Source organism: Equus quagga, chromosome 4 (assembly GCF_021613505.1).
Source record: "Equus quagga isolate Etosha38 chromosome 4, UCLA_HA_Equagga_1.0, whole genome shotgun sequence".
NCBI classification, from domain to species: domain Eukaryota; kingdom Metazoa; phylum Chordata; class Mammalia; order Perissodactyla; family Equidae; genus Equus; species Equus quagga.
In genome coordinates this window covers 20,902,858-20,917,404 of record NC_060270.1, presented here as the reverse complement: position 1 = coordinate 20,917,404, position 14,547 = coordinate 20,902,858, and the positions used below count along the sequence as shown (strand labels likewise).

Genomic DNA, 14,547 nt, shown 5'->3' with positions numbered 1-14,547 from the left:
TTTCTTCTTTTCTAATATATGCATTCAATGCTATAAATTTTCCTCAAAGCACTGCTTTCACAGCACTCCACAAATGTCAATAAGTTGTACTGCCATTTTCACTTTGTTCAAAATATTTTTAAATTTCTCAAGATTTCTTCTTTGACCTATGTTTTATTTAAAAGTGTACTGTTTAATCTCCACATAGTTTCAATTATCTATTACTAATTTTTAGTTTAATTCCATTGTGGCCTGACAGCAAACATTGTAAGATTTCTATTCTTTTACATTTGTTAAAGTGTGTTTTATGGCACAGAATGTGGTCTATCTTGGTGAATGTGCCATGTGAGCTTGAGAAGAATGTGTATTCTGCTGTTTTTGGATGAAATAGTCTAAAGATATCAATTATATTCAGTTGATTGATAAAGTTTTTGAGTTCAACTATGGCCTTACTGACTTTCTGCCTGCTGGATCTGTCTATTTCTGATAGAGAGATGCTGAAGTCTCCAACTATGATAGTCGATTTATCTATTTCTCCTTATAATTCTATTAGTTTCTGCTTCATGTAGTTTGATACTCTGTTGTTAGGTGCATACACTTTAAGGATTATGTCTTCTTGGAGAATTGACCCCTTTATCAGTAATGTAATGCCACTCTTTGTCCCTGATAATTTTTCTTGCCTTGAAGCCTGCTCCATCTGAAATTAATATCGCTACTGCAGCTTTCTTTTAATTAGGGTTAGCATGGTATATTTTCTGCATTCACTTACGTTTAATCTATATATGTCTTTATATTTAAAGTGGGTTTCTTGTTGACAACATATAGCTGGTTCTTGTTTTTTGATCCACTCTGACAATATCTGTCTTTTATTGGTGCACTAAGACCATTGATGGTCAAAGTGGTAACTGATGTGATTGGATTAATGTCTACCATATTTGTCACTGCTTTCTATTTGGTGCCCTTGTTCTTTGCTCCTATTTTGTCTCCCACTCCTTTTCTGCTTTTTGTGGTTTTAATTGAGCATTTTGTATTATTCCATTTTCTCTTCTTTATTAGCATATAAATTATATTTCTTTTTTTCCGTTTTTTAGTGATTGCCCTAGAGTTCACAAGACACATTTACAACTAATCCAAGTCCACTTTAAAGTAACACTATGTTGCTTCCTGGGTAGTGTGAAGACCTTATAACAAAACAATCCTAATTCCACCCTAACATTTCTTTATCATTGCTGTCATGCATTCCATTTATATATAAGCATACACAAGCATATATAGAGAGAGAGATACATAAGATATATATATGCATACATAATCAAATACATTGTTGCTATTATTTTGAACAAACTATTAGATCAATTTAGACAAATAAAAGTTTTTATTTTACCTTTACTTATTCATCTTCAATGTTCTCCTCTTCATGTAAATCCAAGTTTCTGACCTGTATTATTTTCCTTTTCTCTAAGTAACTTTTTTTTTTAACATTTCTCATAAGGCAGGTCTACTGGCAACAAATTCCCTCAATTTTTGTTTGTCTGAGAAAGCCTTAATTTCTCCTTCATTTTTGAAGGATAGTTTACAAGATACAGAATTCTAGGTTGATTTTTTTTTCCCTCTCAACACTTTAAATATTTCACTTTGTCTTCTTGCTTTCATGGTTTCTAAGTAGTCAGATGTAATTCTTATTTTTGTTCCTCTATAGGTATTTCTTTCCTCTGGCTTCTGTCAGCATTTTTTCTTTATCTTTGATTTTCTTTAGTTTGAATGATATACCTCAGTGTAGATTTTGGGCATTTATCCTGCTGGGAGTTCTCTAAGCTTCCTAAATCTGTGGTTTGGTGTCTGACATTAATTTGGAGAAATTCTCAGTTGTTATCATTTCCAATATTTCCTCTGCTCTTTTATCTCTTTCTTCTCCTTCTGGTATTCCCATTACATGTATGTCACACCTTTCTAGTTGTCCACAGTTCTTGGATACTCTGTTCCCTTTTTTTTCAGTCTTTGTTCTCTTAGCTTTTCAGTTTTAGAGGTTTCTATTGATACATCCTCCAGCGCAGAGATTCTTTCTCAGCAGTGTCCAGTCTACTAATGAGCCCATCAAAGGCGTTCATTTCTGTTACAGTATTTTTATCTCTAGAATTTCTTAAGATTTCCGTCTCTCTGCTTACATTGCCCGTCTGGTCTTACATGCTGTCTGCTTTATCTGTTAGAGCCCTTAGCATAGTAATCATAGTTGTTTTAGATTCCTGGTCTGATAATTCCAACATCCCTGCCCTGCCATGTCTGATTCTGATACTTGTGCTGTCTCTTCAAATTGTGGGGGGTTTTGCCTTTTATATGCCTTGCAATTTTTTCTTGACAGTCAGACACGATGTACTGGCCTACTGTAAATAGGCCATTAGTCATGTAGTGGTAAGGTGTTGGGGGAGGGAAAGCAATCTATGGTCCTATGATTAGATTTCAATCCTTTAGTGAGCCAATGCCTCTCGACTGTGAACTTCATAAGTGTTTCTCAGTTTCTTACTGCCCCTTTGGGTGAGAGAGGATGGCTAGAGGGGGCTGGAATCCTCAGGTATTTCCCTTCCTCCAGGTCAGTTAGATTCTGAGAAGACCCCAGCAGATTAAGCTCTGGTAAACTAGTTTCCAAGGCAGGCCTTGTTAAGAGTTGAGTGCTCCAGCATATTTCAAAATGGTTTCTTTTCCCTTCCCCCTGCCAGAAGCACAAGATTTTTCTCTGATATTTACTGTGAGAACCTAGTTGAGCTCCTGGAGGTAAATCTCAAAAAACTGTGAGGGCCCCACTATTACTGAGTCCCCCTAGAGTTTTTAACTCAGAGTTTTCCACACTGAGCTTCAAGCAATTCATTGATTGCAGTGCAGGTGTTCCTACCTGGGATTGGTTCTTGGGGCAGTTTCTGCTCATGACTCTCTGTCTCTCTGTTCCAGGAAGCCATGGCTCCGTGTATTCGCCTGTCTGTCTCTTCAATCTTGGGGGCAGCAGTTTGCCCTGGATCTCCCCCTCTCTTATGAATCCAAGGAGAGTTGTTGATTTTTCAGTCTGTTCAGCTTTTTACTTGTCGTTAGGACAGAATGGAGACTTCCAAGCTCCTTACATGTGGGACTGGAAACTGCCATTGAATCTTTTGAAAATAATTTTTTATCCTCTTTGCCAAGATGCTTATATAGAGTCCAAAGTAAAGACTCTAACAGCCAGCCATGAAAAGGGTATGGCTGGAGAAGGTCAGCTGGCCCCCAGACGAGTGCATCCCTGCTAACATAGGGTAGAATTATCCTCCCCACTGAGAAACTCAACCCTGCCAGAATTCCAGAGGTGACTTCACTCAGGGATACTGATTCATTCTTTAAAAACTTCTCAGAGAGACAGAGACTATCTAGAATTTCAACTGTGGTGGTTTAACACTCAGAGGGAATCTTTTTCCCTGTGTCACAGTGACTTAGGAAGGAGTGGGGAGGCCCCCTGTGCATCACTGTAGATCTCCAAACTCCCTACAATTAATTGAACAACTTTTACCCCTGACATAATTCTGACCTCCAAATCAGGTGATCCAGTGAGCCTGCTTTTAAAGAACTATCAGAGGTATCTATAGGTATCCATCTGTCTCATAGCTCCCCCTTTGTTCATACAAAACATTTCATAGAAAACAAGTCTGAAAATTGACAGCACACAGAGTCGCTCGGTCTAAGGGAAGAGTAGGGAATCTATTCTCGATCCATAAAAGCCAAAGGTATCCATATACAGTCTTATAAAATGAGAGGAGAATCGAGATCACAATTGGCATTTATCTTGAGCATTACAGACACTTGATAACATATGTCCTATTTATAAGATGCTAATATCATTAGGGGTAACCATATCCTTTAAATGCTTGTTTGAAAGCCAAGCCCTATCTAAATTTCTATTCAGAAATCTGAAACCTTAAAAAGGTTTCTGTTCCTGATCATTTCATGAATACTTTGGATTTTTTTCTCTTTAGAAATATTAATTTATGTTAACACAGGAAAGAGTATAGCAAAAATTAGATTTTTAATGAAATACTTTACCTAATCTGCCTTGCCCTAAAACTAAAGCCTGGGGAACTGCACATTTATCCCAGATTCTGCCCTAGTCCTTGACTTCCCTCTCACCTTGGTTCACCCCTTTATGGGACAGAAACCAAGTTTCATTTATTTTTGTATATGACACTGCCTTATGTAGGTTAGATGATTATTAAACTCGAAAATTCTAGCATTTAAAAATATTTCATAACTGATTAGTTTTCTTAATAAAATGTTGAACTATTGTCAAATAAGTATGTGTTTCAGGGAAGCAAAAGAGGACATTTAAAGCTTTTTTCAACTTTTATTTTTACCATAACTCATAATAAGAAATACATTTTACATCATAACGATTATATAATATAAACATATTATATATCTATATGAAACAAAAGTTGTAAACAGAAAATAACTTATTCTCCATTCTTTTGGTTATTTTCTATTCTATTTCATTTTTTAAAATGCTGTTCATGACCCACTAGAAGATTTCATGACCTTCTAATGGTTTGTGATCCAGTTTGAAAAATATTGATTTAGAGAGCTTCTGGAAACAAATAATAAATAAAATAAACTGGCAAAAAAAGTTTTAAAGTAATGGTTACTTACTTGGTTGTTTCAAAAACAACATTCAGTGGCATCTGCTCCAAAAATGGAAGGAAAGGCCTGGAGGAGAAAGAAAAACACAACCGTGTGGGACTTTTGCACTGTGTGAACTCCGAACTTTCTTCTAACTCTAATATTTGTCCCTTAAAATCAGTGAGCTTGAAAATTCCGTGTATCACTGTAATCCCCAAACTTTGGCATACACAAAATCACTGGGGAGTGGGGAGAGTGTTTTTTAAAACGCAAATTCCCACGTCTAGCTCAGGAGATTCAGTAGCTATAGGGCAGGGCCAATAAATCTGCATTTTTAATAAACACTCCAGTATTTTCTCTGCAGATGGGAAACAAGCCACACTTTGAGAAACAGTGCCCTATGCTTGGGCTTTAGCTGGCCATTAGCTCCCAGCAACTTCTCAAGTTCCCCAAGACTTTCTGAAATTCCCAATGATTTAGTTTTAAAAATTTCCCACAAAAGTCTAGGAAAGGAGAATACTTTATTAAGAATTAAACATTTCCCTGAAAAAGGTCAACATCATAAAACTTCCATAAGGAGGTTGCTCATAAATAACAATGTGGATTACAAATTTACTTTCTCAAGGAATCTTACGTAGATATGATATCAAGACTATTTTTCTAACTCGGGTAAGACCTATAGGGAAATCCTGATCTTATGTTATTTGATCCGAGTATATGACTATCGCATGAGTATTAATCACAAATGAAACAAAGTAAATCTTTTAACCATGTTGGTTTTGGCAACATTAACACAGAGAGCAAGTGTCACCTATTTGCCCACTTTTAGCAACCTTCCCTGCACTATGACTGTCCTGCTATCTCTGCTGTATCTCACTGCATTTGTTCTCAAATATACATTCTTATTTGCAGTCAGTACCTCTGCAGTCAGGCAGATTTCACTGGAATCCCAACTCTGCCTCTTGTTAACTTATGCGACCTTGAGTAATTTACTTCTCGTCTCTTGGTCTCAGCTTCCTTATTTGTAAAATAGGGATAATATATCCTAGCCTACATTTCTGTGGTGAAAACTGATAATACATATGTAAAGAACTTACAATGGTGCCTGGAACATTGCATGGACTTAAAAATGATAGCTGCTATCATTATTTTAAAGAGGTTCTCTAATAATATCAAGTCTCATATTCATTAGTAATTACTCTACCTTTCAAAATATTTATAACGATTCCTTCCAGTAACTTCAGGATCTTCGTAAACCTCTTTAGGCATCTGAAAAGAAGTGTCAGTTCTAAAATGAAGCAGGAAAACATTATTCAAGTCTAACATATCATTTCAAAATAAAGTTTCTATCTAATATTTCTATGTCTATCAAGCAGGAGATGCACAGGGTATTTCAGACTGAAAGCAAAGACTTCTATAACTGCACCTGACTGACCCCACCTCAGCCTGGGTATAATTATTCTCCCTGAGCCAGGAAACCGAGAGCTAACAAAAAGAAGTGAGAGTTAAGGAAAGTGTAGATTTACGAAATCCCGCATACAAAAATGCCCACTTTTAATTAATAGCACATAAGAATAACAAAGTTTTGGGGCCGGCCCCGTGGCCAAGTGGTTGTTTGTGAACTCTGCTTTGGCAGCCCAGGGTTTCACCGGTTTGGAACCCCGGGCGTGGACATGGCACTGCTTGTCAGGCCACGCTGAGGCAGCGTCCCACATGCCACAACTAGAAGGACCCACAACTAAAATATACAACTGTGTACTGGGGGATTTGGGGAGAAAAAGCAGAAAAAAATAAAATAAAATAAAAAGAAGATTGGCAGCATTTGTTAGTTCAGGCGCCAATCTTTAAAAAAAAAAAAAGAATAACGAAATTTTAAAAGACAACTTTTTATGTCCAGGCTGAAAGGTAGAAATTCTTTTTAACTTACTAGATATGAACTTGTAAATAATTAAAAGAATAAGGAATTCAAGAGACTTGTCTCTGAAGGTGCTTTGGCCACAAGTCTCCAAAAATTATATTTAGATACTAGCAGAAACGTCCACCTGCAGTTTCTAAGATAAATCAAAGGGACAACAAATTCACTCACCTCTACTTTTGCTGGCAAATTGTCACTTAATATATATATTCACTGCAACCCTCTCAGAACATCTATTTACCAATAAATCTATAACCACTGCTCCTGAATCAAGCTCGCTTTGGTCAAAGGGGTTAAGAGAGAGAATTGGGGTCAGCTGGCTTTGGTATAACATCACAATTATACATTTTTAAATAATGCAAAATACATAGAAATTTTTAAAAAGAAAAATACACTCATTAAAAACAGGAGCAGCTGAAGCTTCCTGACACTTACGTGGCAAGCTGCTGGAGGGCTTCTCTGTGTTTCTCCTCCTGTCCCTTCCACTCCCGACGGACGAACGCTGGGACGGGATCTGCCTTGCTCCAATATACAGAATATCTTGGATAATGGATCAGGTTACTGAACATGGCTCTAAACCTGGGAACTTTTCTCTAATATTAGGACGGCGAGGCAGGGAGGAAAAGGACAAAATTATACCGTCAGATTTTCTAAGGCATGTCACTTATATTGCAAACTTTAAAAAAGGTACGCAGTGTATATCACATAGAAAGAAGAGTTATTGGTATATGCACTGACTATCTCTAGAAAGATACCCAAGAAAGTGCTGACAATCGATGATTATGTGAAGACGACTGAGGGTTAGAATTTATGTCATACACTATATGCTTTTATACTACTTGAAATCTTTTAACACAGGCATATGTTACTTTTCCCGTTGAAATAAATTAGGTTATAATGAATCCTTTATTCACCATTAGTCAATTAACCCTCACATTGAGCCACAAGTATCAACACGCCCTGTCCCCTAGTAATCATGGCAAAGTAATTTCTGCAGAACATAAAATCCATTGGAGATTTGGTGATCAGTCAATCTGACCAGTGCAGTTAGCCAAACTAGACTGTTGCAGTTCACTAGGCTTTCTTAGTGGATGAATTAGACCTACCAGTTTGCTTCGAATCATGGTGGCTTGGACATCTGCCTGTTTGTGGTCTTTCTCACTTGACAAAATAAACAATGGATCTGCAAAATAAACAATAAGGTACTATCAGGAATAGAACATATCTACTCCTAGACTGAGAATAGTGGCAAAGCAATGTAATTTCTTAATTGGAATACAAACTAGAAAATTTAGGCATTGCCTAACTGCTGCAGTTCATAGCCCTGTTACTCTGCCACCAGTAAGAGTCTGTTAGATGCATTTCTTTTCTGTGTATTCCAAAGTCAGTCTATAGAATTGGAATGCAAAAAGAAGGCCTAACAGGGGCCAGCCCAGTGGCATAGTGGTTAAGTGCATGTGCTCCACTTCGGCAGCCCAGGGTTCACAGGTTTGGATCCTGGGTGCAGACCTATATATCATTCATCAAGCCATGAGCTGGCAGCGTCCCACATACAAAGTAGAGGAAGATTGGCACAGATGTTAGCTCAGGGCCAATCTTCCTTACCAAAAAAAAAAATTGAAGGCCTAACATGTTCTCAAGCACCATAGCCTAAACATGCTCTCTTCTCTCCTATAAACAAACCACCTTCTGGGTATGGGTAGTTCAGGAAATACTTCAAAAGGAAAGACCATGTGTATACACACTGTGCCAATTTTCAAGTGAAAGAAACAATAAATTTGGGCACTACCTCCCATATTCAGTACACAGGGAAGATACAAACTCTTAACAGCATGTCACCTCAGAATTGGTAGACATGGTAAGAGAATATTATTCTCTAATAAGAGATAAATAAGATCATCTATCTTCAGAATTCGCCCCTTAAGTTTATAAGTGTGCTGGTGATGGACTAAGTTTTTTCTCCAGTGTTCAACAAAAGACTGCCCTGCTGTCATAAGTATGTGCTCGTTAGGTATATCTTTGAAGTGAAGAAGAATATTCACGATTGATTATAGCGTCCCTTAAAATCAAACAATTTGACATTAAATTCACAAGCAACCTTCAATACAGACTTGATCTCCCACGTAGACATCTCGTAAGAGACAAACACCCTGATCAACTAGACTACATGACTTGGCAATACGTATTCCTCCACACAATTAATAAATTGGTATTGTGATTTAGAAATAAGTCTCTTTTGAATTTAGATAATGTGAGTCAATTCCTAGAACCTAAGAACTCCTCGCTTACCCCACAAAAATGATTTTTTGGATGCAGACATTTGCTATTCCCACCAAGGGTGAAAGTTACGAGAGGCTTGGGCTCTCTTTACTCTTTCATTCAAGGAATACTTATTGAGCAGCACTGTGTTCTGGGTGCTTGGAACACATCAGAAAAAAGATATAGATCCTTGGCTTCATGAGAGAGAAGCAATAAGTAACAACGCGACAAATTAGCAAATTATATAATATCTAAGAGTTAGAGGGTAATAAGTGCTAGTAAAAATGAAAAGAGGAGAGGAGGGTGGGTGACAGAGAAGTATTGCAAGATTCTGAAGCAAGGGGTGACAAAATCTGATTTATATTTTCAAATGTCCCTTGTGGCTGCCCCGTTAAGAACGGACTGCAGGGAAGCATGGAAGAGGCAGAGAGACCTATGAGGAGGCTCATGAATAATGCAGAAGAGATGATTGTGGTTTGCATATGGTGGTAGCAACAGAAGTGATGGAGAGTGACAGGATTTTAGATATATTTTTAAGGCAGAGCAGAAAGGACTTGTTAATGGATTGGAAGGTGTGAGAGACATAAAGGAGGCAATGACGGCTCCAAGATTTTTGGATTCAGCAACTAAAGGGTGGGGTTGGCATCACTGATATAGGAAAACTTGTGTGGAGAACATCAGGGAAGCATGTCTCAGATGTCTAGTATATGTTCAAGTGGTGATATAAAGTAGGCAATTTGATACAGAAGTCTAGAATTTCGGAAAGAAGTCTAGACTGGAGATTTAAATTTGAGAATCATCAGCCTTTAGATATATTCTTCTTCAGCTGCATCACCCAAATCCACATCTATGATTCGGGTTGAGAAGTGATGAAAACTGAGCTGATTAGGAATGAAGAGGCCAGATTTTATGGCCTGAAATTATAGGCTAGTGAATTCGAAGGCAGAATGAATGCACCTGTTTAAAGAGAAGGAAGAACACAGCTTCAACATCTCTGATATATTGGGAATAGAATGGAACAAGGGGAAATTTCTATTTATACTCTTAAGTGATTTAAAAGATATCACTGGTTGTTCCTCCGAAACTAGTTTAGCCTGCATTTCCCCTAAGTCTGAATAAACCACTTTCCTCTTATTCCCATGAGGAGTGTGAAGACATGATATCTACAGAAACTTGCCATCTACAGAAGATAATGCCACAATACTGTATGATTTGTGACTAAACAGTCTGCAACAAATCCTACAACTGTGATTATAATCAGTGCTCAAAAGGCAGTAGAAAGGCCTCTGAGATGCCCAAGTGATAGTGGTCGCCAAATATCACTTGCTTACTTCTAGACAGGTATTAAGTTCTTTATATGCAATATTCCATTTAATCCTCACAAAACCCCAATGAGGTAGGCCGAGGCCTCCTTTTTATAGGCGAGGAAACTGAGGCTTCAAGAAGTTAACAACTTACTGATGGGCAGTTAAGATTTGAACTCCAATTCTTCCGGCTCCCAGGCCTAATGTTATCAACAACCCATGAATTTTATGGGGGAGACTTTCCCAAGGAAATCATGAGAAAGCCCCTCAGCCAATTTACCCATATTGTAGAAACAGTTCTAAGAAACCCAGGAAGTTGTCACGACCAAGTAATAGTGACAAAGAGGATGTGTTTCAAACCCTAAGACATAATGGTGACTTTAGGGGAAAGTATAATAATTGCAGATTCTGGGGGAAAAGAAAGGAGTAAAGAGCTCATAATAAACCTAGAAGGTATTCTAAAACATTTTTGGAGGCTAGGAAAAATATATCCTCAATTTAAAAGACTTTAATTATCAGGACAGTAATGTAGCTATTAATCCATCAACAAATATACAAATTCAGGGAAGTGACAAAGTTTGGTGGGCATTTCAAGAGAGGCATTTGAGAGATACAAAGCATTTACAAAAAGTGAGTAAAATGCAAAATGGTGTATAAATGAGGTAACATCTATAAAAGAATGATGTTAACTGTAACTTTGGAAAGATGTCCATATTTGTACCGTCGATCCCCACACCCACCCCACCACCCTTCTGTCAGGATGGAAATCTGACCCAAGCCAGTCAACTCATTGGCTGGCCAATAACGTATCTTATTTCTCTCTTTAATTTTCAGCTATGATACACAAGGACTCTATATAACTGGTGGTGAGCTCTAAAGCTAAGAGGTCACGTAGAGTGACACCCTAGTCCCTGTGATAGTAAGAGAAATCCACACATAACGAGTTTCTGTCAGATGGAAGAAGGAAGCATATGTGCAGAAAGAAGCAGGATTAGAGTTGCCAGCTAAAATACAGGATACCCAGTTAAATTTGAATTTCAGATAAGCAATGAATGATTTTTATATACATATGTCCCAAATATTGCATGGGACTAAAAACTTATATTAAAATATTATTCATTATTTATCTCAAATTCAAATATAAGTGTGCATCCTGTATTTTTATTTGTTAAATCTGGCAACCCTAAGAGGGTAAAAGACCATAAGGTCCAAGGAATTGAGCAGCACTGACCCTTCCTGTCCTGGCTCTGGTCGGTTCTGGCTACATTATGCTTCCTGTCCACGAATGGCTGTGATGCTGCCTGTTTAACTAGAACAATCCAAATTGTCATTTGACCTATTCTGAGAGGATTTTTGTTCCTTGCAAGATACATGGAAACATTTAGCAATCTCTCTGCAAAAAAAAAGAGATACTTTCAGGAATAAAAGAAACAAGAAGCTTAATAAATCCTTTGCCTGTCTTTCCTGAAGATGTCTATCCCCATTTCCAAATTACCTTTGAAGCAAACATGGTGATGTGTTTATAGGGGTTTACTAGATTTACTTCACAAGATGAAACCAAAAGGGAATAAAGAAAAGCACTGGTGAGAATATACAAGCAATCATTCATGGCCCCTACACCAGGAAATGGGCAGCCTACAGATTCCATCAAAAGGAGACCCTGGGAATCCCAGAGGAGATACCACACTGTTAAAAGCAATGGAAAGTTCAAGTGAAGAGCATGGGACTACTGAGGGCAAAATTGGAAAAAAATCATGCTTACCTGATTATAATTCTTGTAATAGCAAATTCAAAAATTCAATAAAACATTTATGAAGCACCTAGTATACGCACCAGCACTGGAATGGGTACTGAGAAGGCTACAAAAATGTATAGAACAGGAACTTAAAGAGCGTAAGCAACTTAAGATCCTGTAGAAGAGACAACATAAATGGTCAATCAGGGCAGTAAAATACACGGGGGGGAGGGGAGGGGGAGTGGGAGGCAGGGTGCTGGCAGCAGACTCGGGCTCCGCTTAGGTAGCCCTGGGTCCATCCCTGCACCGACCTACACCTCAGTAGCCATGCTGTGGCTGCGACCCTCATGCAAAACTGAGAGGAAGACTGGCACAGATGTTAGCTCAGGGCGAATCTTCTTCAGCAATAAAATAAAATACACTGGGGCTTTATTGGCCCAAAAGGACACAGTGGACCTAGTTTATAAGTAATGCTTTGATGGATAAGAATAAGTTTAAGGAAAAAGAGAAAACTAAAAACAAAAGTGAGATAAACTGGCACTTCTTTACCTACAATGCCAAATTTGGAGTTTCCCAGAGAATGGGAGCAGGAAGGTCATTCCTGTTGGGCATTTTATGCAGTTTGAACGCGGGAATGTTGGGGGAATCTCCAAGTCTCCAAATCATTGCATACTTTTCTGGGTACCAAAACGTCTGGAACAGGTTTCAGGAAGATGGCTATGGGCTGCGCAAATTGTCAGGAAAAGAGGGTGTGAAGAGGAAGACAGTCTCTCGCCAAGCTCCGAGACGCAGAGCGCCCCGGCGGCTTCGAGGCTCCCCCGAGAGCGCCGCCACCTGGAGGGCTCGGAGCTGCCCCCACCCAACAAAGGACAACAGCGGGTAAGGGATCCGTCCTGAGGCTCGTCTTTCGTCCCCTGCGCCCCTGGCCAGGTCCCACCGTCTCAAAGCCCACCTGGCTCAGGAATCGATAACTCAGTAGGGAGGTCTGGGGCCGCCCTTACCATACAGGAAATCATACATTCGGCTGGAGGAGACGTGGCCCCAGGCCCCCGACTTCACCCCACACCGGGGCTGAGACACGTCTGGCTTGGCCTGGGGCTCCTCGATGGTCACTACGTGGCTCATGCTGCCGCCTCTTCCCTCCCGCCAGCCGGGGAAAACTAGGGAGGCCTAGCGGCTGCTTGCACCGTAACTATGGTAACCTACGTAAGCGCCGGGATACGGGGCGGGGCGAGCATGGGGCGGGGCTGGCGTGAGAGAGGAGAAGCGAGGTGCGGCGGGGAACGGGAGAGGAGAGGCTGAGCGAAGGTACGGGGCGGGGCTCGACAAGGGAGGGGCCGGGCTGGCGTGGGCGTGGAGGAGCCGGTGAGATAAGGTAGGGGTGAGGCGAGGCGTGGGAGAGGAAGGATGGGAAAGAGCAGAGGGGAGGAGCGCGGGGCTGGGAGGAAAGAAAGGAGGAAAAGGTTAGGTAAAGGGGTCGGGGGAAGAGGGGGACGTGAAGGGACAGCCTTGCTTCCCGCTATGCTCCCGCTATGGAGCCGCGAGCTTTCAGCCGCCCAGGCGGGGTCAACGCCGGGGCCCCGGAGGCTGGGGAAAAGGCTGCTGTTCAAATCCAGTAGCGATTTTCCAGTTACACTCCGTAGCCGCTTTCGGAAATCCCTGGGAAATCTCAGAACCTTCTAGAATAGTTGGGGCTTTCATTTCGGACATCCCCTTTCCGCGGGGCTTCTGCTAGCTGAGGAATCCAAGAGTGGGCTCAGTAATTAGTAAGTATTGGTCCGCAGACTGGTACCCCTTACTGAGCCCTGGGCATTAAATCAGCTGAAGATGACTGTTGTATGCATTGACTCTGCTTTTTATTTATTATAGAAATTTTTAAACATGGGCAAAAGTGAATCCACTTTTAGTTATGAACCCTCAGGTACCCACCACCAACAATCAACAATTATCAACATTTTACCAAATTTCATCTATCCCCTCCCCCAGTTTTTGATTGAATATTTTAAAACAAATCCCAGACATCATATTTTACCCTTAATCTGCATCTCAAACACGGATTTTTTTTTAACTTAGCCACCATTATCATTTCTAATAAAATTAATAATTCCTTCATATCTAATACTCAGTATGTATTCAAACTTCCCTGGTTGAGTCCAAGGTGTCATTTAATAGTTGGTTTGTTCTGATCAAATGATCCAAAAACAAGTCTTCACATTGCATTTTGGTATGTCTCTTAAGTCCTTTATGCTAGAATGGTGGATTTCTAATACTTTCAATAATTTTCTTTATTACCTGGGGTTCCTCGATAAAAAGAACTTTCAGCAACTCTGGTTATACTGAAATACGGGGATAATAGAGGAAAGACTGGCTAAATGCTGGATTCTTTCACTTTAATTATCAAATTTCAGTGAACTGAGTTGGTGCCCTAGCAATCTCCAATGTTAAGGTTTTGATGGTTGTTTAGTATCATTATGAATTCATGCATTTTTCCATATGTGATGTATTTTAATCCACTATGGTCATTATTCTTTATGATGCTCAAATTATCCCATTAGGCTATGGCACACCTTAGAGTTGGCTTCTGTATCTTCTTTATCCTTTTCATGTGATCCATAGACACTTCTTGAATAAGCTTCCTGGCCTGCCATTCCTCTTTCCACACATGCCCCTGGTTTTATTTTCTCTACTCCTAAACTTCTTGGGATTTTTGCAAACCACCCGTATAC

General features: G+C 39.6%; 1 protein-coding gene across 10 annotated transcripts in view; it reads right to left on the bottom strand.

Annotated features, from left to right (window-relative positions):
- The window catches only part of CFAP91 (cilia and flagella associated protein 91), a 62,824-nt gene extending 49,848 nt beyond the window's left edge, over positions 1-12,976 (bottom strand). For 5 of the 10 annotated variants that reach the window (XM_046659123.1, XM_046659121.1, XM_046659114.1 and 2 more), the window contains exons 1-6: positions 12,823-12,976; positions 11,318-11,479; positions 7,630-7,706; positions 6,959-7,116; positions 5,813-5,896; positions 4,639-4,695 (exon numbers count right to left, since the gene is read on the bottom strand). In XM_046659123.1, the coding sequence (XP_046515079.1) occupies positions 4,639-4,695; positions 5,813-5,896; positions 6,959-7,116; positions 7,630-7,706; positions 11,318-11,479; positions 12,823-12,946 (662 nt within the window). In that variant the 5' untranslated portion in view covers positions 12,947-12,976. Of the gene's footprint in view, positions 1-4,638; positions 4,696-5,812; positions 5,897-6,958; positions 7,117-7,629; positions 7,707-11,317 lie in introns of those variants that run through there. The other 5 variants (XM_046659116.1, XM_046659120.1, XM_046659117.1 and 2 more) reach the window with 5 other exon arrangements.
- Between the last annotated feature and the right edge of the window lie 1,571 nt (positions 12,977-14,547).